General features: G+C 49.0%; 1 protein-coding gene across 1 annotated transcript in view; it reads right to left on the bottom strand.

The window, feature by feature from the left end:
• LOC138657212 (vomeronasal type-2 receptor 26-like) overlaps positions 1-25543 on the bottom strand; it is a 123296-nt gene extending 97753 nt beyond the window's left edge. Inside the window, exon 1 of the mRNA XM_069744858.1 lies at positions 25085-25543. Coding sequence (XP_069600959.1) covers positions 25085-25543 — 459 coding nt within the window. The remainder of the gene's footprint in view (positions 1-25084) is intronic.
• Positions 25544-26000: the final 457 nt, after the last annotated feature.

Here is a 26000-nt window from a genome sequence, read left to right as displayed (position 1 = left end):
AAACCTGTTGGAGGACAGCATGGCCATCCGGTTAAAGCTCAGTCTGCAATGCCTGAAAAGGGATCCGAGGCTCGAAAGAGTGCAGTCTGGCATTTTTTTAAACAACATCCAATTGATCAGCGCAAAGTCACCTGTCAAAAATGTTCAACTACCTTAAGCAGAGGTCAGAATCTGAAAAGTCTCAATACAAGTTGCATGCATAGACATTTAACCACCATCCATTTGCAAGCCTGTACTAACTACCAAACGTCCCTTAAGGTTGTAGCACCCTCGGCCAATGAAGCTAGTCAGCAACGCAACATCCCTTCCGACAGTGTAAGGCCACCATTTTCCGCACCACCTGCAGTATCTGTGCAGGTTTCTTTGCCAGACCAAAGCAGTCAGGGTCAGGGAATCACCAGTTTCGTAGTAGGAAACACTGCATCTAGGGCACCGGTGGCAACAATACCGTCTCCAACCGTCTCTCAGTCTGCCATGTCCACCGGCACCCCCGCTAGTTCCACGATCTCCAGCTCTCCAGTCCAGCTCACCCTACATGAGACTATGGTTAGAAAAAGGAAGTACTTAGCCTTGCATCCGCATACACAGGGTTTGAACGCCCACATAGCTAGACTAATCTCGTTAGAGATGATGCCCTACCGGTTAGTTGAAACGAAGCTTTCAAAGCCCTGATGGACTACGCTGTACCACGCTACGAGCTACCCAGTTGACACTTCTTTTCCAGAAAAGCCATCCCAGCCCTCCACTAGCATGTTAAAGAGCGCATCGTCCATGCACTCAGGCAATCTGTGAGCACAAAGGTGCACCTGACAACAGATGCATGGACCAGTAGGCATGGCCAGGGACGTTACGTGTCCATCACGGCACACTGGGTGAATGTGGTGGATGCAGGGTCCACAGAGGACAGCAATTTTGGGACAGTTCTGCCTAGCCCACGGTCTAGGAAACAGTTGGCTGTAGCCGTTCGCACCCCCTCCTCCTCCTCCTCGTCCTCCTGCAGAAGCGAGAGCTCGTCCACAGACCGCAGTCGCACAACCACTCCATCCGCAGCTGCCACTGTTGGACACCAGGTGTCCCATTATAGGGCAGCTACTGGCAAGCGTCAGCAGGCTGTATTGGCTATGAAGTGTTTGGGCGACAACAGACACACCGCGGAAGTTCTGTCCGAGTTCTTGCAGAAAGAAACGCAGTCGTGGCTGGGCACTGTAGATCTTGAGGCAGGCAAGGTAGTGAGTGATAACGGAAGGAATTTCATGGCTGCCATCTCCCTTTCCCAACTGAAACACATTCCTTGCCTGGCTCACACCTTAAACCTGGTGGTGCAGTGCTTCCTGAAAAGTTATCTGGGGTTATCCGACCTGCTCCTGAAAGTGCGTGAACTTTGCTCACATATCCGCCATTCGCCCGTACACTCCAGCCGTATGCAGACCTATCAGCGATCTTTGAACCTTCCCCAGCATCGCCTAATCATAGACGTTGCAACAAGGTGGAACTCAACACTGCACATGCTTCAGAGACTGTGTGAACAGAGGCGGGCTGTTATGTTTTTGTGGGAGGATACAGATACACGGGCAGGCAGTAGGATGGCAGACATGGAGTTGTCAGGTGTGCAGTGGTCGAAGATACAAGACATGTGTCAAGTCCTTCAGTGTTTTGAGGAATGCACACGGCTAGTTAGTGCAGACAACGCCATAATAAGCATGAGCATCCCCCTAATGCGTCTGCTGATGCAAAGTTTGACGCACATAAAGGATCAGGCGTCTGCAGCAGACGAAGAGGAAAGCCTTGATGACAGTCAGCCATTGTCTGGTCAGGGCAGTGTACAGGACGAGGTAGCGGGCGAAGAGGAGGAGGACGAGGAGGATGATGGGGATGATTATATTTTTAATGAGGAAGCTTTTTCGGGGCCACTGGAAATTGGTGGCGTGGCAAGGCCGGGTTCTGGTTTTTTGATGGACACAAGTGACGTAGATTTGCCTGAAACTGCCCCTCAACCAAGCACAACCGCAGATTTGACAACTGGAACTTTGGCCCACATGGCGGATTATGCCTTACGTATCCTCAAAAGGGACACACGCATTACTAAAATGATGAACGATGACGATTACTGGCTGGCCTGCCTCCTTGATCCTCGCTATAAAGGCAAATTGCAAAATATTATGCCACATGAGAACTTGGAACTAATATTAGCAGCCAAACAATCAACTCTTGTTGACCGTTTGCTTCAGGCATTCCCAGCACACAGCGCCCGTGATCGTTCTCACACGAGCTGCAGGGGGCAGCAGACCAGAGGTGTTAGAGGGGCAGAAATCAGAAGTGGCGTTGGACAGAGGGGTTTTCTGACCAGGTTGTGGAGTGATTTTGCTATGACCGCAGACAGGACAGGTACTGCAGCATCAATTCAAAGTGACAGGAGACAACATTTGTCCAGTATGGTTACTAACTATTTTTCATCCCTTATCGATGTTCTCCCTCAACCGTAATTCCCATTTGATTACTGGGCATCCAAATTAGACACCTGGCCAGAATTGGCAGAATATGCATTGCAGGAGCTTGCTTGCTTGCCCGGCAGCTAGTGTCCTATCAGAAAGAGTATTCAGTGCTGCAGGTTCAATATTAACCGAAAAAAGGACTCGTCTGGCTACCCAAAATGTTGATGATCTAACCTTCATTAAAATGAACCACAACTGGATTTCGAATTCTTTTGCCCCACCTTGCCCGGCCGACACCTAGCTTTCCTATGAAAAGGTATTGCCTGTGGACTACTCTGAATGACTTTTCCAATCTCGTAATTTACAGCAGCTGATTGTCCAGCATACGACATGTTTACACCTCCCTAAATGGCCAAACTCCCCACACGGGGCCGTGGTATCTCCACTTGGCGCAAGCACCCGTGAGAGTGCTGTTTGTCTGAAGAGGTGGGTTTGCCCGCTTTTGGTCTACGGCACTGCCACTGGGTCCCTCATAGTACAATAAAGTGTCTCTGGCGGTGGTGGTGCGCACCCAACGTCAGACACACTGTTGTAACATGAGGGGCCCTGGGCATGTACCGCCGGCCACAAGAGAATTCCCCCACCCCCAGCTCAAACATTGCTCTACCACTTGCACAATTATCTCTCACAGTTCCACCAATGTTTAGTCTATGCGCTGACATCCGTAAATTCCTGTCACTGACAATACCATTGTGTTGACATGTATGATGGTACTTAACATAGTCAGGGGCAGTGTCCTATATTTACCCAAGTAAATACTTTGTGCCAAATTACTAGGTCTGAAACTACGCAGAGGAGCCCACCCCTGTACCTAATGATGGCACCCTTTTGGTTTTTCTTTTTCTTGTAATGCGAGACATTAACATGTATTTATTTTTTGGGACTACTAACTGGCAGACACTCATTACAATCGGCCGCCCCTGACAACACCAATGGTGCCCACTGCCTGTGTACCCCTGCAAGAGAATTCAAAGTGTCTACAGCCCAATTTTATTATGTTAGGCCTTCGAAGCCTGTCTGCGGTCCCTCCTTCCACTAGGCCTCCACTGACCTGTCTACTGCTGCCCGTGTTCCCCTGGAACCAATGTTAAAGTGCCTACAGCCCTAATTTATTATGTTAGGCCTTCGAAGCCTGTCTGCGGTCCCTCCTTCCACTAGGCCTCCACTGAACTGTCTACTGCTGCCGTGTTCCCCTGGAACCAATTTTAAATTGCCTACAGCCAAATTTTATTATGTTAGGCCTTCGAAGCCTGTCTGTGGTCCCTCCTTCCACTAGGCCTCCACTGACCTGTCTACTGCTGCCCGTGTACCCCTGGAACCAATGTTAAAGTGCCTACAGCCCTAATTTATTATGTTAGGCATTTGAAGCCTGTCTGCGGTCCCTCCTTCCACTAGGCCCCCACTGACCTGTCTACTGCTGCCCGTGTTTCCCTGGAACCAATGTTAAAGTGCCTACAGCCCTAATTTATTATGTTAGGCCTTCGAAGCCTGTCTGCGGTCCCTCATTCCACTAGGCCTCCACTGACCTGTCTACTGCTGCCCGTGTTCCCCTGGAACCAATTTTAAATTGCCTACAGCCAAATTTTATTATGTTAGGCCTTCGAAGCCTGTCTGCATCTCTCCTTCCACTAGGCCTCCACTGACCTGTCTACTGCTGCCCGTGTACCCCTGGAACCAATGTTAAAGTGCCTACAGCCCTAATTTATTATGTTAGGCCTTCGAAGCCTGTCTGCGGTCCCTCCTTCCACTAGGCCTCCACTGACCTGTCTACTGCTGCCCGTGTTCCCCTGGAACCAATATTAAATTGCCTACAGCCTAATTTTATTATGTTAGGCCTTCGAAGCCTGTCTGCGGTCCCTCCTTCCACTAGGCCTCCACTGACCTGTCTACTGCTGCCCGTGTACCCCTGGAACCAATGTTAAAGTGCCTACAGCCCTAATTTATTATGTTAGGCCTTCGAAGCCTGTCTGCGGTCCCTCCTTCCACTAGGCCTCCACTGACCTGTCTACTGCTGCCCGTGTTCCCCTGGAACCAATGTTAAAGTACCTACAGCCCTAATTTATTATGTTAGGCCTTCGAAGCCTGTCTGCGGTCCCTCCTTACACTAGGCCCCCACTGACCTGTCTACTGCTGCCCATGTTTCCCTGGAACCAATTTTAAATTGCTTACTGCTAAATTTTATTATATTAGGCCTTTGAAGCCTGTCTGCGGTCCCTCCTTCCACTAGGCCTCCACTGACCTGTCTACTGCTGCCCGTGTACCCCTGGAACCAATGTTAAAGTGCCTACAGCCCTAATTTATTATGTTAGGCCTTCGAAGCCTGTCTGCGGTCCCTCCTTCCACTATGCCTCCACTGACCTGTCTACTGCTGCCCGTGTTCCCCTGGAACCAATTTTATATTGCCTACAGCCTAATTTTATTATGTTAGGCCTTCGAAGCCTGTCTGCGGTCCCTCCTTCCACTAGGCCTCCACTGACCTGTCTACTGCTGCCCGTGTACCCCTGGAACAAATGTTAAAGTGCCTACAGCCCTAATTTATTATGTTAGGCCTTCGAAGCCTGTCTGCGGTCCCTCCTTCCACTAGGCCTCCACTGACCTGTCTACTGATGCCCGTGTCCCCCTGGAACCAATGTTAAAGTGCCTACAGCCCAATTTTATTATGTTAGGCCTTCGAAGCCTGTCTGCGGTCCCTCCTTCCAATAGTTCTCCACTGACCAGACCAATGCTGGCCGTGTACCCCTGGAACCCAGCTGAAAGTGCATGGAGCCTCCTTTTTTTCTTTGTTTTATATTTAGAAAGCCCAGATGAACTACGCTGTACCACGGTTCAAGCTACCCAGTCGACATTTCTTTTGCGTGAAAAGCCATCCCAGCCCTCCGCCGGCATGAAAAAGTCTGCATTGTCATAGCACTCAGGCAATCAAACAGTAGAAAGGTGCACCTGACAAGAGACGCATGGACCAGTAAGCATGTCCACAAAAAGTTACGTGTCCATTACAGCGCACTGGGTTAATGTGTTGGATGCATGGTCCACAGGGGACAGCCTACAAAGTCTGTCTGCAGTCCCTAATTCAAATTGTCCTCCGCTGGCCACACCACTGCTGCCCGTGTACCCCTGGAACCAATTTTAAAGTGCCTACAACCTAATTTTGTTATGTTAGGCCTACTACGCCTGTCTGCGGTCCCTCCTTCCAATACTCCTCCACTGACCACACCACTGCTGCCCGTGGACCCCTGGAACCTATTTTTAATTGCATAGAGCATCCTTTTTTTAATAGTAGGCCTACAAAGTCTGTCTGCGGTCCACTATTGAAATTGTCCTCCACTGACCAGAGCAGTGCTGCCTGTGTACCCCTGTAACCTTTTTTAAACTGCAGTGAGCCACATTTTTGGTTTAAGGCCTACTACCTGTGTCTGTCTGCGCCACTCAATACAGCTGTCCTCCTTTGAAAAAAGCAGAGCGTCAATAGTCTTGTTTTCAGCCTCTAGAAATTTGAAAACTGCATTGGGGCTACTACTTTGGTAGGGCCTACTAACGGTGTCTGCCGCTGCAAGGTGTGCCCCAGGTTTCCTCTCCATTGCTTGGGTCTTCCGACTCTCGTTTAGTAGTTGTTGAAAACTACACTGCATTAGGCCTACAAATTGGGTATGGGGTGTAGAGACGGTGTGTTCCACTCCAAGGTGTTCCCCAGCTTTCCTCTCCATTGCTTGGGTCTTCCGACTCTCGTTTAGTAGTTGTTGAAAACTACACTGCATTAGGCCTACAAATTGGGTATGATGTGTAGAGACGGTGTGTTCCACTCCAAGGTGTTCCCCAGGTTTCCTCTCCATTGCTTCAGTCTTCCGACTCTCGTTTAGTAGTTGTTGAAAACTACACTGAATTCGGCCTACAAGTTGGGTCTGGATTGTAGAGACGGTGCCTTCCGCTCCAAGGTGTTCTCCAGGTTTCCTCTCCATTGCTTCAATCTTAAAGCTCTTGTTTAGTAGTTGTTGAAAACAACACTGCATTCGGCCTACAAGTTGGGTCTGGGGTGTAGAGACGGTGTCTTCCACTCCAAGGTGTTCCCCAGGTTTCCTCTCCATTGCTTCGATCTTCTGGCTCTCGTTTAGTAGTTGTTGAAAACAACACTGCATTAGGCCTACTAGTTGGGTTGGGGCCTTCTATCTGTGTCTGCCGCTCCCTGCTGTTCTCCTCCAGTGAACAAAGCTGTGCCGCCGGTTTACTACTGTTGCCAATTTTGAACTGCATTTAGAATACTTACTGATTTGGGCCTACTCTCTGTGTCAGCCTCTCATTCCAGTTGTCCTCCACTGAACAAAACAATGCCCCCTGGTTAGTCCTGTTACCAATTTTGAACTGCATTTAGCCCACTTTATTCTTTGGGACCATATCTGTTTCCCCCTCATCCTGCCCATTGCCCAGCCGGTGATAGATGAGTCTGCTGGTACATTGACCCATAATGTAACATTCCCCGTGCACGCTACACTGCAAGATTGTGACCCTGCTGAAAGTCAGGTCCCCCTTCCCGCATACCAAACCACATTACACGGGGACAAAGAGGAAGGTGCAGATGAAGGTGCAGGTTCCTTCATCAGGTGGGGGGAGGAATACTCGTTGGCGACGTCACTGGCACAGGGCCCCTCATAGTACGCAAAAGTGTTGCTGCCGGTGGGAGGCGCCCCCTCCGTGCAAACACACCGCCGTACTTTGAGGGGCCCTGTGCCAGTGCCAATGCCAACGAATGGGCCCCCCCTGCTTGCTCAGGATCACAGCACTTGCAAAGTTTAAATACTTACCTCTCCCTGCTCCACTGCCCTGAGGTGGTCCAGATTACCTGGGCCCACTAAATACTTGAACCAGCCCTACCCCCCACAACTTTAGCTAAATGACCGCCAATTTCCAATGCCTAACTATTATTATAAGGGAAATTAAGATTGACAAGCTTCATTAAGAAGAATGGATGGTTTTGACATTAAAATGGGCACTCTAGGTGCTTTCCTGGCCCCCACTCACTGCCGACTATGCTGTCCCATTGACTTGCATTGGGTTTCGTGTTTCGGTCGATCCCGACTTTACGACATAATCGGCCGATTTCATTTGACCCGACTTTTGAGATAGTCGGGTTTTGCGAAACCCGACTCGACTCTAAAAAAGTCAAGGTCGCTCAACCCTACTGGACAACATGCCGGCTACACAGCAGGGGAACAGCTGGCGGTGCTGAACCCCACTAACACATTGGCTGGTGTTTTTCTCTGTGCAGCTAGCATGTCCGGGCAGAAACTGGTGGTGTTAGAGCCCAGGGTCAGCAGGAGGAGGAGAGGAGCAGAGTGTAGGCCGAAGCCTGCACTGTTGGCAGCTTTTGGTGTGTTGTGCCAGCGTGACTTGTGCTGGACACGATGCCGGCTACACAGCAGGGCAACAGCTGGCGGTGCTGAACCACACTGACACAATGGCAGGTGTTTTTCTCTGTGCAGCCTGCACTTCCGGGCCCCAACTGGCGAAGTTAGAGCCCAGGGTCTGCAGGAGGAGCAGAGTGTAGGCCGAAGCCTAATTGAACCAATTTCAAAGGTAACCTTTAACCCACCCTCAGGTGTTATAATGTTGAAGAGCCACACCTTGTGCAGCAGTAATGCTCCACAAGTGAAAGGTTGCTCTTTAAATTTTGCTCATTGCACACGCAGAATGAAAGACGTACACAATTTTGCCCATTGTACAGTAGAACTGTATTGGAGGCGTGACTTGTCTTTTTAAGGAGACACAGCACAGGTATCCAAAAATAACGCCTTGGTGCTGGGCGCAGCCTCCTGAGCGTTGTTATTTGCTGTACAGGAGTCGGCGCTCTTGCTAGCCCTTGGCCATGGGCAGTTAGCGCTGCCCGTCTTATGACCTCATTTCATGTTGGCTGGTGCAGTTAACGATGGCCATGAATCCCAGACACGCAGTGTCTTTTCATAAAGTCACAGTGCGGGGCTGGGATTCGTGGCCTTGTGCAGTAAATATGTTCGCCACTCACACATGTCCTTACACCTGCTTCAGACTGGGCGGCCTCAGCTGATCCCTTATCGCCTGCCACGGCCATGAGGCCGCACAGTCTGAAGAAGGCGGAAGGAGGAGAGTGAAGACAGGCGAAGATATGCACTGCTCGTGCCCATCAATCACACCCTCGCAGTCAAAATATATGAGACAACGAGGGGCGTTGTGTCGGGCAGGGCGGACGCACAGGCACAAGCAGCCAACCAATTATGTCAGAAGATGGGCAGCGCTACCAAGGGGGGTGCTGCGTGTCATTTAAAAAGGAGAATCACACCTCAGGGGCAGTGAAATGGTCTGTAAAGAGACACATTTTGTACGTGTTGAATTCAAGGTGGGCAAGGGGAAAAAGTCAGCCACCTTGTACAAATGCAGCAGTACTGCTGTACAAGGTGGCTGTTATACATAGAAACACCTAGGGGTGGGGGTCAGGGTCCCTTTAATTTCAGTTCAGGTGCCTGCATGGCGTTTGCAGGTCACGTTGCCGGCTACACAGCAGGGGAACAGCTGGCGGTGCTGAACCCCACTAACACATTGGCTGGTGTTCTTCTCTGTGCAGCTAGCACGTCCGGGCAGAAACTGGCGGTGTTTGAGCCCAGGGTCAGCAGGAGGAGGAGAGGAGCAGAGTGTAGGCCGAAGCCTGCACTGGTGGCAGCTTTTGGTCTGTTGTGCCAGCGTGGCTTGTGCTGGACACGATGCCGGCTACACAGCAGGGGAACAGCTGGTGGTGCTGAACCCCACTAACACATTGGCTGGTGTTCTTCTCTGTGCAGCTAGCACGTCCGGGCAGAAACTGGCAGTGTTTGAGCTCAGGGTCAGCAGGAGGAGGAGAGGAGCACAGTGTAGGCCGAAGCCTGCACTGTTGGCAGCCTTTGGTCTGTTGTGCCAGCGTGGCTTGTGCTGGACACGATGCCGGCTACACAGCAGGGGAACAGCTGGCGTTGCTGAACCCCACTGACACAATGGCGGGTGTTTTTCTCTGTGCAGCCAGCACTTCCGGGCCCCAACTGGCGTAGTTAGAGCCCAGGGTCTGCAAGAGGAGCAGAGTGTAGGCCGAAGCCTAATTGAACCAATTTCAAAGGTAACCTTTAACCCACCCTCAGGTGTTATAATGTTGAAGAGCCACACCTTGTGCAGCATTAATGCTCCACAAGTGAAAGGTTGCTCTTTGAATTTTGTGCATTGCACACGCAGAATGAAAGACGTACACAATTTTGCCCATTGTACAGTAGAACTGTATTGGAGGCGTGACTTGTGTTTTTAAGGAGACGCAGCACAGGTGCACATAAATAACGCCTTGGTGCTGGGTGCAGCCTCCTGAGCGTTGTTATTTGCTGTACAGGAGTCTGCGCTATTGTGATCCCTTGGCCATGCGCTGTGAGCGCTGCCTGTCTTCTCACCTCATTTCATGTTGGCCGGTGCGGTTACCAATGGCCATGAATCCCAGACCCGCAGTGTCTTTTAATAAAGTCACACTGCAGAGCTGGGATTTTTGGCCTTGCGCAGTAAATATGTTCGCCGCTCACACATGTCCTTACACCTGGTTCAGACTGGGCGGCCTCAGCTGATTCCTTATCGCCTGCCACGGCCATGAGATGAGGCCGCACAGTCTGAAGAAGGCGGAAGGAGATGAGTTAAGACAGGCGAACATATGCACTGCACATGCCCATCAATCACACCCTCACAGTCAAAATAGATCAGACAACGAGGGGGGTTGTGTCGGGCAGGGCGGATGCACAGGCACAGGCAGCCAACCAATGATGTCAGAAGACGGGCAGCGTTACCAAGGGGGGTGCTGCGTGTCATTAAAAAGGAAAGTCACACCTCAGGGATATTGTAATGGTCTGTAATGAGACACATTTTGTACGTGTTACATTCAACGTGGGCAAGGAGAAAAAGTCAGCCACCTTGTACAAATGCAGCAGTACTGCTGTACAAGGTGGCTGTTATACATAGAAACACCTGGGGGTGGGGGTCAGGGTCCCTTTAATTTCAGTTCAGGTGCCTGTGTGGCGTTTGCAGGTCAAGTTGCCGGCTACACAGCAGGGGAACAGCTGGCGGTGCTGAAGCCCACTAACACATTGGCTGGTGTTTTTCTCTGTGCAGCTAGCAAGTCCGGGCAGAAACTGGCGGTGTTTGAGCCCAGGGTCAGCAGGAGGAGGAGAGGAGCAGAGTGTAGGCCGAAGTCTGCACTGGTGGCAGCTTTTGGTCTGTTGTGCCAGCGTGGCTTGTGCTGGACACGTTGCCGACTACACAGCAGGGGAACAGCTGGCGGTGCCGAACCCCACTGACACATCAGCTAGTGTTTTTTCTGTGTAGACAACACTTCCAGGTGGCAACTGACAGTGTTGAAACCCAGGGAATCAAAGAGGAGCAGAGTGTAGGCCGAAGCCTGCAGTGGAGCAAGTTGAAAGGGAACCTTTAACCCCCCCCCCCAGGAATTTGTTGCTGAAAGAGCCATCTTGTACAGCAGTAATACTGCACATGGAAAATGGTGGCTCCTAAAATTATGCTCCTTGCAAACGCTGAAGTACACACTCATATAAAGTGTCCCCTCACACCGTTAAACCGTCCCGGAAGTGGGACTTTCCTTTGTAATGTGACACAGCACAGCCGTCATTCCAACACCCTTGGTGCCGTGCGCCACCTCCTCAACGTTGTTTGGTTCTGTCACGGAGACAACGCTGTAATGTTATCCCTTGGACATGAACAGTTAGCGGTGCCCGTCTTCTGACATCATTTAGGTGTCAGGCTGGCAGTGCCTGTGCGTCAAAGCTGCCCGAGATCCAACCTCGCAGTGTCATCTAATCTAATCCCACTGCGGGCCAGGGATCCATGGGCATGCGCAGTGCATATCATCGCCTCTCACTCACCTCCTTCATGCTTCTTCAGACTGTGCGGCGTCACGGCCGTGGCATGCTATTAGGGATCAGCTGACGCCGCCTAGTCTGAAGAAGCGTGAAGAAGGGGAGTGAGAGGCTAGTATATGCACTGCGCATGGCCATGGATACCAGGCCCACTGTGGGATCACATTAGACGACACTGCGAGGTGGGATTTCGGGCAGCGTGGATGCACAGGCGCAGCCAGGCCGACAACAAATGATGTCAGAGGACGGGAAGCGCAAACTGTTCATGGCCAAGGGATAACATAACAGCGCAGTGTCCATGACGGAATCAAACAACGCTAAGGAGGCAGCGCACGGAGCCAAGGGGATAGGAATGATGGCTGTGCTGCGTCATATTACAAAGGAAAGTCCCACCTCCGTGACGGTTGGACGGTGTTAGGGGACACATTACATGAGTGTGTAGTTCAGCGTTTCCAAGGAGCATAATTTCAAGAGAGACCTTTTCCTTGTGCAGTATTAGTGCTGCACAAGGTGGCTCTTTCAGTAACAAACGCCTAGGGGGGGGAGGGGGACAGGTTCCCATACATTTTTGTTGTGCCAGCGTGGCGGTCGCATGACACGTTGCCGGATACACAGCTGGGGATCAGCTGACATTACTGAACCCCAATAACAGAGGAGTGACTGTTGACTGTGCAGACAGCACTTCCAGGCACCAACTGGCGGTGTTAGAGCCCAGGGACAGCAAGAGGAGCAGATTGGAGGTATTGCCGCACACACAGCTGGGGATCAGCTGACGTTACTGAACCCCAATAACAGAAGAGCGACTGTTGACTGTGCAGACAGCACTTCCAGGCATCAACTGGCGGTGTTAGAGCCCAGGGACAGCAGGAGGAGCAGATTGGAGGTATTGCCGCACACACAGCTGGGGATCAGCTGACGTTACTGAACCCCAATAACAGAGGAGCGACTGTTGACTGTGCAGACAGCACTTCCAGGCACCAACTGGCGGTGTTAGAGCCCAGGGACAGCAGAAGGAGCAGAGGAACAGAGTGTAGGCCGAAGCCTGATTGGAGCAAGTTGAAAGGGAACCTTTAACCCCCCACCCCAAGACGTTTGTAGCTGAAAGAGCCATCTTGTGCAGCACTAAGGATGCAAAAGGAAAAGGTTGCTCTTTTAATTATGCTCCTTGCAAGCACAGAAGTAAACACTAAAAATGTGTCCCCTTATACTGTAAAACCGTCCCGGAGGTGGGAATTTCCTTCGTAATGGGACGCAGCACTGCTGTCATTCCTATCCCCTTGGTGCCGTGCGCTGCCTCCTCTGCGGCCGCACAGGCGCAGCCAGCCTGACACCAAATTATGTCAGAATACAGGCAGCGCAAATTGGCCATGGCCAAGGGATAACAGAACAGCGCAGGCTCCGTGACAGCTTAAAACAACGCTGAGGAGGCAGCGCATGGCACCAAGGGGGTAGGAATGACGGCTGTGCTGCGTCACATTATGAATGAAAGTCCCAGCTCCGGGATGGTATAACGGTATCAGTGAACACATTTTATAAGTGTTAAGTTCTGCGTGTGCAAGGAGCACAACTAAAAGAGCTACCTTTTCCTTGTGCAACATTACTGCTGCACAAGATGCCTCTTTCAGTAACAATCGCCAGGGGGGGGGACAGGTTCCCTTACATTTAGGTTGTTGTGCCAGCGTGGCGGTCGCAGGACACATTGCCGGCTACACAGCTGGGGATCAGCTGACGTTACTGAAACCCAATAACACTGGGCCGTATGTTTTGACTGTGCAGCCTGCACTTCTGAGCCACAACTGGCGGTGTTGGAGCCCAGGAATAGCAGTTCAGGTGGTAGAAAGATGAACACATCAGGAGACCTGGATGACACCCAATTACTTAATCAGGCAGAGGAGTGGCAAGTTCCTGCGAGATCCAGGCCTGTTTCATTTTCAGGAAAGTAAGCCAGTCAACGTTATCGGAGGATAGTACACCACCTGCGGCACTAAAGACACGTTCCGATAAGACACTAGCCGCAGGGCAAGCCAGCACCTCCAATGCATACTGGCTTAGCTCTGGCCATGTATCCAGCTTAGAGACCCAAAACTTGAACGGGGAAGAGCCGTCTGGGAGTACACTAAGAGGGCAAGCCATGTAGTCTGTCACCATCTGACGGAACCGTTGCCTCCTACTGACTGGAGCCGCCGGTGATGGTGTAGACATTTGGGGCGGGCACACAAAAGTTTGCCACAGTTGTGCCATACTGGGTTTGCCTTGGGCAGAGGCACTGCTTCTGCTCCCTCTTTGTGCAGTGCCTTCCCCACTGCCTCGACGCACTGAGCTGCTTTGTAAAGCACTAGCAGCACTCCTCTCAGTTGGACTGGAGAAGATGATGGAATTCACCAGTGTGTCGTGGTACTCCCGCATTTTACACTCCCGGGTCAACGCTGGGATGAGGTTTTGGACGTTGTCCCGGTAGCGAGGATCGAGGAGGGTGAACACCCAATAATCAGGCATGTTGAGAATGTGGTCGATGCGGCGGTCGTTTCTCAGGCACTGCAGCATGAAATCCACCATGTGCTGCAGACTGCCAACTGGCCCAGAAACGCTGTCCCCTGCTTGAGACATGATCTCTGCCCGCTCGTCATCACCCCACCCTCGCTGTACACACTGACCACTGGACAATTGTGTCACTCCCTCCTCTGGACGGAGCTCTTCCTCCTCCATTGACTCCTCCTCATCCTCCTCACAAAGTGGCCCCTGCGTACCCCTTTGTGAGGAACCACGTGGCGCTGACTCTCCAGAAGCTGATGGAAAAGGTGACCCCTCATCCTCCACCTCTTCCACAACATCATCCCTTAACGCTTGCAAAGTTTGCTGAAGCAGGCAGATAAGGGGGACAGTCATGCTGACTAGTGCATCATCTGCACTTGCCATCCGCGTGGAATAATCAAAAGGACGCAAAACCTGGCAGACGTCCTTCATAGTGGCCCACTCTGTGGTTGTGAAGTCTGATCGGCGCTGACTGCGACTTTTTAGCGCCTCATGCAGTTGATACTCCATTACTGCTTGCTGCTGCTCACACAACCGCTCCAACATATGTAACGTGGAATTCCACCTGGTAGGTAGGTCACATATGATGCGGTGTTCCGGAAGGCGGAATCGGCGCTGCAGAGCAGCAATGCGGGATCTTGCCAAGCTGGAACGCCGCAAGTGAGCACACTCTAGGCGGACCTTGTGCAGCAGTGCATCAAGATCCGGATAGTCCCTCAGAAAACCACAACCAAATTGAGCACATGTGCCAGACATGGGATGTGAGTGAGGTTGCCAAGGGCCAAAGCTGCCACCAGATTTCGGCCATTGTCACACACTACCATGCCTGGCTGGAGATTCGCTGGCACAAACCACACATCGCTCTCCTGCTTGATGGCATTCCAGAGCTCCTGCGCTGTGTGGCTTCGATTCCCCAATGAAACTAGTTTCAAGACGGCCTGTTGACGTTTGGCCACGGCTTTGCTCATGTCGGTCATAGGTAAACGTTCACGGGTCCATGTGGAGGTGGACTGTGACGGCTCCTGCAGCGATGATTCTGAGGAACTTGTGTATGAGGAGGAGTCAATGCGTACAGACTGGATTCCTGCAATCCCTTGGCAGGGACAGCTTGCCTGCTGAAGTAAAAGCGGCTGGGCACCTTGTACTGTTGGACTGCCAATGCCATTAAGTCACGGAAGCTGTCAGTCTCCACCAGCCTGAATGAGAGCATTTCCAGGGACAAAAGTTTGGCAATGCCTGCATTCAGAGCCTGTGCTCGGGGGTGGTTGGCCGAGAATGCCCGCCTTTTCTCCCATGCCTGTACTACTGATGGCTGTAGAGTAGACTGGGAGTGTGAGGATGACTGGGAATGTGGTGCTGTGGGTGGAATTACACTAGGTCTCTGGACAACAGTGCCAGAGGGTCTTCCATGGCGATCCTGGGAGGAAGCCAAACCAGCTGTGCGCGAGCTGGAGGAAAAGGCAACACGAGCTGAAGAGGTGGTAGCTGCTGCTGTTGGTTGGCCTACGTCTTCAGTGTGTTTTTGTAACTCCACCGCGTGCCTGGTCCGCACATGTTTTCACATATTTGTGGTATTGAGGTTGCTGACACTTTTACCTCTTTTGACTTTCTGGTGACACAGCTTGCATTTGACAAAACAAATGTAATCTGCAACTGTGTCAAAAAAGGACCAGGCACTGCAAATCTTGGGAGCGCCCTTTTTGGCTTTTGAAAGAGACAGGCTCCTAACGGGTGCCAAAGTGGAGGCTACAGGCTCCGCAGTCTTCCCCCTCCCTCTCCCTCTTTGGCCCGTAAGGGGAAGCTCTTCCTCAGAGCTGCTCCCACCACCTTCCTGTTCCTCACGCCACGATGGGTCAACGACCTCATCATCTCCACTACCCTCTGCCACCAACTGCTCCTCCTGGGTAGTCTCGGCAGCACAGTACGCACCAGAAAGAGGCACCTGAGTTTCATCATCAGATGCGTACTGCGCTGTGGTCACCGCAGGCACTGGCCCACCCGCCTCTTCAGAGTCAGAGAGACAAAGCTGTTGGGCATCACTGCACACTGCCCCTTCTTCCATTTCTCCAATGCTGCTTGGCTCGCCCCCTGTTTCCAAGCCAAGAGATTCAGAGAACAGAAGTAGAGACGGCTCCTGTCCTGGGCTCTCTGACTGCCTGGCCAATTTGGCAGGTGGTGAAGAGACAGATGGCTGCTCTCCAGTGGTCTGTGCCTGAGAGGATGTGGCACTAATTGAAGTCGATGCCGATGCGTTAGCTGCCATCCACCCGACAACGGCTTCAATTTGATCTTCACGCAGCAGCGGTGCACGGCGCTCTCCGACAAAGCTGCGCATGAAGGACTGTTCCCTGCTGAAAATGAGTGATGATGAGTCACCGGTGCCCGCAGCAGGCACAGAATCACCACGTCCTCTCCCTGCTCCTCTCCCTGCTCCGCGCCCACGCCCACGTGCCTTACTCCCTGCCCTCTTCATCTTGGTTGACAGATAAAGATAAGCAGAAAAGTACTAAGGCCTTAGTGTGCTTATTCCCGAAATGCTCCTCCTAACAGGTGTAAGAAACACTAATGTTGTAAAGTGTGGACTAGACTTTATTATTTATAAAATGTGGCCTACACAAGTGTTAAGTGGTGTTTGGTGAACTTTACTTTTTTTTTTCTTCTGCAGATCGGACTACAGAGCGAGTTTAACTCACACGGGGACCGTGCAGAGAGCCGTAAACGGCGCTGCAAGGCCCAAAAACCCTCCTCTAGGTTATCCTACGTAGTGTTTTTCCACTGTTTAGCTGGAGACGGGTGGAAAGACACTAATAGGAAATTTTTTTATAAATTTTCAACAGGCTGCACTATTTGAAAAAAAGGACAAGTTATTTAACGGTATGAGGCAGTAACGCACCCTGAGCTGAATCCAACCGGCTGTGGCTGCACACAGACTACAGGGCGAGCTGCGATCACATGGAGACCGTGCAGACAGCCGTAAACGGCGCTGCAAGGCCTAAAAACCCTCCTCTAGGTTATCCTATGTAGTGTTTTTCCACTATTTAGCTGGAGACGGGTGGAAAGACACTAATAGGAAATTTTTGGAAAAATTTTCAGCAGGCTGCACTATTTGAAAAAAAGGAAAATTTTTTCACGGTATGAGGCAGTAACGCACCCTGAGCTGAATCCAACCGGTTGTGGCTGCACACAGACTACAGGGCGAGCTGCGCTCACACGGAGACCGTGCAGACAGCCGTAAACGGCGTTGCAAGGCCCAAAAACCCTCCTCTAGTTTATCCTATGTAGTGTTTTTCCACTATTAAGCTGGAGACGGGTGGAAAGACACTAATAGGAAATTTTTGGAAAAATTTTCAGCAGGCTGCACTATTTGAAAAAAAGGAAAATTTTTTTCACGGTATGAGGCAGTAACGCACCCTGAGCTGAATCCAACCGGCTGTGGCTGCACACAGACTACAGGGCGAGCTGCGCTCACACAGAGACCGTGCAGGCAGCCGTAAACGGCGCTGCAAGGCCCAAAAACCCTCCTCTAGGTTATCCTATGTAGTGTTTTTCCACAATTTAGCTGGAGACGGGTGGAAAAACACTAATAGGAAATTTTAGAAAAAATGTGCAGCAGGCTGCACTATGAGCAAAAAAGGACAATGGATAGAACTGTGTGAGGCAGTGTGAACCCCCCCTGAGCTGAATACAACCGGGTATATGGCTGCACACAGACTACAGAGTGAGCTGCACACACACACACACACACAGAGAACTTGCAGAACGCTGTTAAAACAGCGCTGCAAGGCAAGAGCAAGGTGAACAGTGAACAACACACAGCGTTTTGATAAATTAGCCTTGGGAAAGCAAAATAAAGCAATTCGCTATCTCAACTGGCCCTCAGTTAGAACACAGCGTCCTGTCCCTAACTGAAATCACAGCAGAGTGAGCGCAAAATGGCGGCAGCGTTTTTTATAGTGCAGAGTGACATCATTTCAGCAGCCAATCACAGCCTTGCCAGTACTTACATGCCCACCATGCTAAACAGGATGTGCCCACACTTCCATTCATTCCTCATTGGCTGCTGCGTGCAGTTTGAATTCTGGGAACTTCCGATTCCGGTATCCGATACGCGGGAAGTATCGGAATTCGGTATCGGAATTCCGATACCGCAAATATCGACCGATACCCGATACTTGCGGTATCGGAATGCTCAACACTAGTTGTGATTTTATTCATTCAAATCCCCAAAAAATGCCGCCTCCATTTTACACATTGTACAAGATTACATTCGCCACATTAGGTTTATAAAGCTGTTGTCACGAGTGTCCGGTCCTTCTGAGAGATCGGGGGCAGAAGATCACTATGTATTGTGAATCGCAGATATTCCATTTAGGTCAAGTCACACTAGCGTATGTCATCCGATGTGATATGCTAATGACTAGTGTTGAGCATTCCAATACTGCAAATATCGGGTATTGGCTGTTATTCGCTGTATCGGAGTTCCGATACTGAGTTTTGATACTTTTACGATATCGGATACCGGAATCGGAAGTTCCCACAGTGCAATGATGCACTATAATGGAGTGTGGGCGGTGCATGGGCGGAGACTGCGTGTCTGTGTGTGCAGGCGGGGTCTGTATGGTGGTGGGTCTGTGCATGCCTGCCGGGTGTCTTTATCTGTGGGGTCTGTGCGGGGCGGCCGGGGGACTGTGTGGGCCTGCCGGGGGTCTGTACGGGCCCGCCAGGGATCTGTGCGGGCTGCCGGGGGTCTGTGCGGGCTGCCGGGGGTCTGTGCGGGCCTGCCGGGGTCTGTGTGGGCCTGCCGGGGGTCTGTGTGGGCCTGCCAGGGGTCTGTGCGGGCCTGCCGGGGTCTGTGCGGGCCTGCCGGGGTCTGTGCGGGCCTGCCGGGGGTCTGTGTGGGTCTCTCGGGGGTTGTGTGTGTGTGCAGATATCATCCAATGCCCATCGGACTTTGCCTGCTACTATGACAGTGATTGACACATTAGCCAATGATGGGACAGTAGTAGTCCCATCGTCCAGCTAATGTGTTGAAAGTAAAAAAAACAACTACATACATACTACTACATGTTAGGTGTCGAGTTCCCGCTTCTGCACAAGGAGAATCTCGAGCCATCTCCGCTGCGGTTTCCCATTCTTCTCCAGCCGCAGTGGAGTCTGCTCAGCAGAGACGTCGTTCCCAGCGTCTTGCTCAGTCTCACTCTGTACAAAGAGTTACTGCTGCTTTTCCTTCTTCTGTCATTGAAGTCAGTGTTGGGCAGCGGCAAGCAGATGCTTTTGGGGCTAAGTCCTGCTTTTCTCTTTCTGAGCATGCCCAGGGCAAGATCTCCCATTGGAGATCGAGGGTCACATGCTCAGGTACTGCAGCACATCCCATTGGTCCTCCAGGAAGGTCCTGAAAGGGCAAAACTTCGGTAGCAGCTTCCCATTGGACCTTTATTGGAAGGTCCTGAACGTGCTGCAACTATATAAGCTGCGCATGACCGCAGGGCCATGTGCTAGTATAGACTTGATAATGTGTGTGTGTTGATGGATGTATGTCGATGGATGAAAGCTCCTAAATCATTCCCATTCCTAGTATTGTTGACTGGTCGCGAATGAAGGATTGCTATCTAGCGCCCGACTTAGCCATCAGCACGTAAACACACAATACAGCGTCTTATTGCTGTGACCGCCAGTGCGGTGCTGTGCGCTTTCACAGCGCTTTCCTGACCCAAGCCTGGGTGGTTAGTGGCGTTCGCAGGTGCGGCACTGCATGCACTCTCGTGCTTCTATTGCTGACACTCTGACACCCCAGTAGCAGTGTCGAGCACATGAGGTCTATGTACTCAAATCCTGTGTCTTGGGATTGAGTGCTGAGACTCCTTGCTTGCGCTCTTGGTGCGGTACCGCGGCCCTGTGACGCAACAGGGTTCGCTTCCTTCACACTGGGTGAGGTTAACCCGTGTGTGTATTCACTTTGTACCGCCATATAGTCCGTCATTACTTGGCAGCAGGTTCCATCTCTGGACGGTGGACCCCGGGCTGCGAACGCACCATACTCTATCTGTCCTATTATTTGGTGCGTTCCGCTAGCCCTAACACTACATACATACAACATACATACTACATACATACTATATACATACAACATACATACTACATACATACATACTACATACATACTACATACATACTACATACATACAACATACATACTACATACGTACTACATACGCACTACATACATACAACATACATACTACATACATACTACATACATACAACATACATACTTACAACATACATACTACATACATACTACATACATACAACATACATACTACATACATACTACATACATACAACATACATACTACATACATACTACATACATACTACATACGTACTACATGCATACAACATACATAATACATACATACAACATACATACTACATACATACATACTACATACATACAGCATACATACTACATACATACAACATGCATACTACATACGTACTACATACATACAACATACATACTACATACATACTACATACATACATACTACATATAATACATACATGCAACATACATACTACATACATACATACAACATGCATACTACATACATAAAACATACATACTACATACATACAAAATAATACATACATACTACATACATACAGTGCAAACCAAAATTTTGGACACAACTTCTCATTTAAAGATTTTTCTGTATTTTCATGACTATGAAAATTGTACATTCACACTGAAGGCATCACAACTATGAATTAACACATGTGGAATTATATACTTAACAAAAAAGTGCGAAACAACTGAAATTATGTCTTATATTCTAGGTTCTTCAAAGTAGCCACCTTTTGCTTTGATGACTGCTTTGCACACTCTTGGCATTCTCTTGATGAGCTTCAAGAGGTAGTCACCGGGAATGGTCTTCTCTTCACAGGTGTGGCCTGTCAGGTTTAATAAGTGGGAGTTCTTGCCTTATAAATGTGGTTGGGACCATCAGTTGTGTTGTGCAGAAGTCTGGTGGATACACAGCTGATAGTCCTACTGAATAGACTGTTAGAATTTGTATTATGGCAAGAAAAAAGCAGCTAAGTAAAAAAAAACTTGTGGCCATCATTACTTTAAGAAATGACAATGACTGGTGCAGTTTTGATGCAGTTTTTGGTGCGGTTTTTGGTGCTGTTTTGATGCAGTTTTTGGTGCGGTTTTTTATGCAGTTTTGGTGCAGTTTTTGGTGCAGTTATTATGCAGTTTTTAATGCAGTTTTGGTGCAATTTTGATGCAGTTTTTGGTGTGCTTTTTGCGCGGTTTTGATGCAGTTTTTGGAAATAAATAAATAAATGGAAAATGTTCATGATTTGAATGGAAACATGCATGAAAAAACGGATTCGGAGGCCAGATTCATCATTTCACATCTCAGTTTTATATGTTTTTCGCCAGATCCATCGCTGTGCGTTTTTTTGCCGGACAAAAAAAACGTTCCTCTGTATATGTTTTTCGTCCAGTGGAAACAACTTTTTTGACGGATCCGGCAAAAAATGGATGAAACATGTGCCCATCAGGCGCAATCCGGCGCTAATACAACTCTATGAAAAAAAACGGATCCGGCGGAAAACAACGGATCCGTTTTTTTCAAAACTCGCCATATTGTGCCTGACAGCAAAAACCTGATGTGTGAAAGCAGCCAGATATATGGATAGATACATCCATCTATAAATATATCAGTAGTGTATCAGAGGGACGTCTCGTCAAACTCAATTTGACAGGTGGACCCGCCCCTATCAAAGTGTATCAAAATGTGTAACCCCTCCCCTCCCTGTCAGCCAGCTGTCCCTGTGTATCTGTCTGATTTCCCCTTTTGATATAGTTTGATATTGTTAATTTGATACAGTGATTATTATCCCAGTATTTGTTTGTTTTTATATTAGATTTTTATATGTAGCTGCTGTGCGATTATTCTGTAATCAGGGCAGTGTGTTTTATTACCAATGAGCACATATAGTGCAAAATTGTGTTTTATAACACACCATGCTGTTTATTTTATATCCTATTAGATTTTCATATTATATGTAGTTGTTTGTGAGTTTGCTTCTTTAATATGTAATTTAGAACCAGTGTTTCTGCCGGCAGTCCATAATGCTCAGCATATGGTCATCTCATTTACACAGAGTCGGTGTCTATTCCTTACTTAACTACAAACAGATGTGTTGCTGCAAGAGCTGCACCAAATGGATCTCTGTGTAGCTGAGATTAGTTGTCTACTCCCACCAACAACAAAAAACAGAGAGAGATATTCTCCTGTTATGTGTTATGTTATGTTATCTCATCTAAACAGAGTAGCTGTCTATTCCCACCGAAGCAGCAAAAGCAAAAACAGATGTAGAAGTACACAGAGAGCAGTTTAAAATATTTATTGCCACATACCACAACTGCAGGAAAAACACATTATAAGACAGGTTTAACTAATTGCCTCAGAGCAATACACAACTGTATTGATACAGACAGGCCAGGTCAATTCCCAACCGTGACCGGAGCAGGAAAAACAGATGTAGAAGTACACAGAGAGCAGCTTAAGCAAGACATGCTGGTCACACCAGAGTTTCAGAGGACCGAAGTTTATAACCCAGTCTCATTGTGTTTTATCCCCAATGATCACATATAGCGCAAAATTGTGTTTCTACAAACAGCCAGAGTTTCTACAAACAGGTGTAGAACGTACACAGACAGCAACTTAAAATATTTATTGGTATGCGTAAAAAGTACACGATAAGACAGCTTTAAGTGCTGGGCAGACATTTAGATCAACGAAACTGACAAAGGCAAGCAGATTTTTGTTGAATTTGATAACCCCGGTCAGAACAACGGGTTAAGCTTGAAAATTTTGATGACACAAAATCTGATGCGATTCTATCATTTCTCTACAAGTCAGAAGTCTGTAATCAGAGCAATGTATTTTATTACCAATAGTGTTGAGCGATACTTTTATATACGATTATATGGGGCAGCACGGTGGCTCAGTGGATAGCACTGCAGCCTTGCAGCACTGGGGTCCTGGGTTCTAATCCCACCCAGGACAACATCTGCAAAGAGTTTGTATGTTGTCTCCGTGTTTGCGTGGGTTTCCTCCGGGTACTCCGGTTTCCTCCCACATTGCAAAGACATACTGATAGGGAATCTAGATTGTGAGCCCCATCGGGGACAGCGATGATAATGTGTGCAAACTGTAAAGTGCTGCGGAATATGTTAGCGCTATATAAAAATAAAGATTATTATTATTATTATATGGGCATATTATGTATACGGACATGTTACAACACCCGCTAGTATGAAGCGGTGTGTTTTATACACTTATAAAAAAAAAGCAAAGACGTGATATTGTAAAAGTTTAAAAGATTTTATTGTTGTAAAATAAATGCGTCTCAAAGGCATTTCAATAATATAAAAATTCTTAAAGATTATAAAAAAGCAAAAACATTAAATAGTACAATGAACACACTCCAACACACTTCTTACAAAATGAATAAGTAAATAGTATCACAAGTACAATTAACATTCATCATTACACTTCTTACAAAATAAATAATATAGTGTTACAAATCAAGTACAGCATTTATCCAGTACATCCTTTACATCGTGAGCCACATGTTTTGTAGTAGTGGTAGAGACCTTTTTTTAGGCAGCAGAGTTCCACGTGTGCTGGCTAATGATGGGGAATGTAAAGATTGAATTGCACGTGGCGTTGGGGCTAGCTTCTGGGGGGTAGATACAGAGTGTGTCTCACTGTTGGAAATTTTTAATTCATCTAAAAGCTGCCTATTAGTGGGCTTACCCACAACTGTAGACGGTATATTTAGCTCGGCCATAGCCTGCATAAATGAATCCCAACCCGGAGGTAAATTTCTGCTGGACAGAGCATGACTCTGCGTTGTACTACGTACCAAATCCAGTAAGTTAGACCCTGGTATTACGGATCCTTTGAAAATAAATTCAGCTTTATTATTCCAGGCTGTAACATTTTTATTCTGCAGTAACCTGTTTAGTAAAAATTCAGCATTCTTTTTATATCGTTGGTTTATATGGCTGACAATTTCAGCGACCTCTTGATTTTTATCAGAGTCGGTATTTGACAATTGTTGCTGATCAGGATCAGGTGTGCTAACGAGATTTAAAGCTATTACTTCTTTTGAGCTGTGCCTCGTGTGTACCAAGTAGCGCTGTAGCACGGAGCTTTACATTTTAATTTTCACATCATCGGGAATGTCACGACGTTGTAAAATGGCACTAATTTCACCATCAAGGCAACGAATAACACTGTCGCGTATGTTATCTGTAGCTGTGACGCGATCTGAAGCGTGAAGGAGAGTGGACCCTCTGGACCGTGGGAGAGACAAACCCTCTGGGCGAGCTAACCTAATGGAACCGACCCCTATACAGGGACCGTCAGGCGCAGGCCCAGAGGAGTCAAACCCACAGTGGCCGTACCAAGAGGGGCGGCTCAAGAAAGAAGAAAACAAGAACTAAGAAGCAAGGGGGAAGGTGAGAGGCGAACAAAAAGGAAAACTGGGAAGACAGGACCGAAGCACAGGACCAGGGAGATGGATGTCAGACCAGGGAGCCAGGACAGGGGGAACCTGCAGGAGACAAGGAAATGGAGAGGTGCTAAATAAAGAAAAGACAAACGACACAGAAGAAAGCAGGCAGGGCAAAGATAACGAGCTCGGACTACGAGGAACGCGAGAGACAGCGAGCACAGGCAGAGCGAACGGGCCAGAAGCACTAGCAAAAGCTAAATGACAATCAGGCAAAGCTAAGCAGGAAGACTGACCTTAAATACTAGAAGTCCTACTCGGATTGGCTGTCACTGGAGAGTTCCGGGGAAGGGGGAGAAGCAGAGGAACGCATGCGTCCTTTGATGATCCCAGGACGCCTGCGCCAACACCGGACGCCCTTGACAGAGCGAAAACCGGAAATGAAGGGACCATCCGGGCAAGAGCGCACCGCGACCAGGAAGAGGAGCGGCGGGGACGCGCAGCGGGAGGAGGATGAGACGCCGCGCCGAGAGAGAGACCAGAACGCCGAAGCCTGGAGGAGGAGCGACGGCGGCGCACAGGGACGACAGGAGCGGTAACAGTACCCCCTCCCTTACTACTCACCTTACCCTGGCTAGAAAGAAATTTGTTTAAAATACGAGGAGCATTGATATTCTCTATAGGTTCCCAGGACCTCTCCTCTGGACCAAAACCCTTCCAATCAATCAGGAAAAAATCTCTACCATGAACCTTTTTTTGAGCAACAATATCCTTAACCTCAAAGATGTTGTTATCAACACTGAAGGGTTGAGAAGAGGTACAAGAGGAAGGATGAAAGCTGTTGAAAACAGCTGGCTTAAGTAGAGACACATCGAAGGTATTGGGAATATGGAGCGCGGCAGGCAACCTCAGCTTGTAAGCGACTTCGTTGACCCGACTCAGAATCTCAAAGGGACCAATGTAGCGTGGACCAAGCTTGTAGGACGGTATCTTGAGTCTGATGAATTTCGACAAAAGCCAGACTTTGTCGCCAGGCATAAAAGGAGGAGAATCCAAACGCCTCTTGTCGGCGTGGCTCTTCATTTTCAAAGTTGCTTTATTGAGTGCTTCTCTCACTTCACCCCAAATAGTGGAAAAACTCAAAGACAGCGAGTTGGCTGCTGGCACGCCAGAGGCAGGAGAGATCGGAAGAGGAATACCTGGTGTTGTCCAAAGACAATGAAGAATGGAGATTTTGTAGATGCCTCACTGGAGTGATTATTATAAGCGAACTCCGCCCACGGAAGCAGAGAGACCCAGTCGTCCTGATGGGCATTGATGAAGTGTCGCAGATAAGCAGCCAAAATTTGATTAGTTCTATCAGCTTGACCATTAGTTTGTGGATGATACGCGGAAGAGAAATCCAAAGAAACCTTCAAGAGTTTGCATAAAGCTCTCCAAAAACGGGATGTAAACTGGACTCCTCTGTCGGATACGAAGTGCTGAGGGAAGCCATGGAGTTTGAAGATGTTTGAGATGAAAACTGTTGCCAACTCAAATG

The sequence above is a fragment of the Ranitomeya imitator genome, chromosome 1, assembly GCF_032444005.1.
Source record: "Ranitomeya imitator isolate aRanImi1 chromosome 1, aRanImi1.pri, whole genome shotgun sequence".
NCBI classification, from domain to species: Eukaryota; Metazoa; Chordata; class Amphibia; order Anura; family Dendrobatidae; genus Ranitomeya; species Ranitomeya imitator.
The sequence above is the reverse complement of the archived record's forward strand: the minus strand, read 5'-3'. Positions and strand labels throughout refer to the sequence as shown.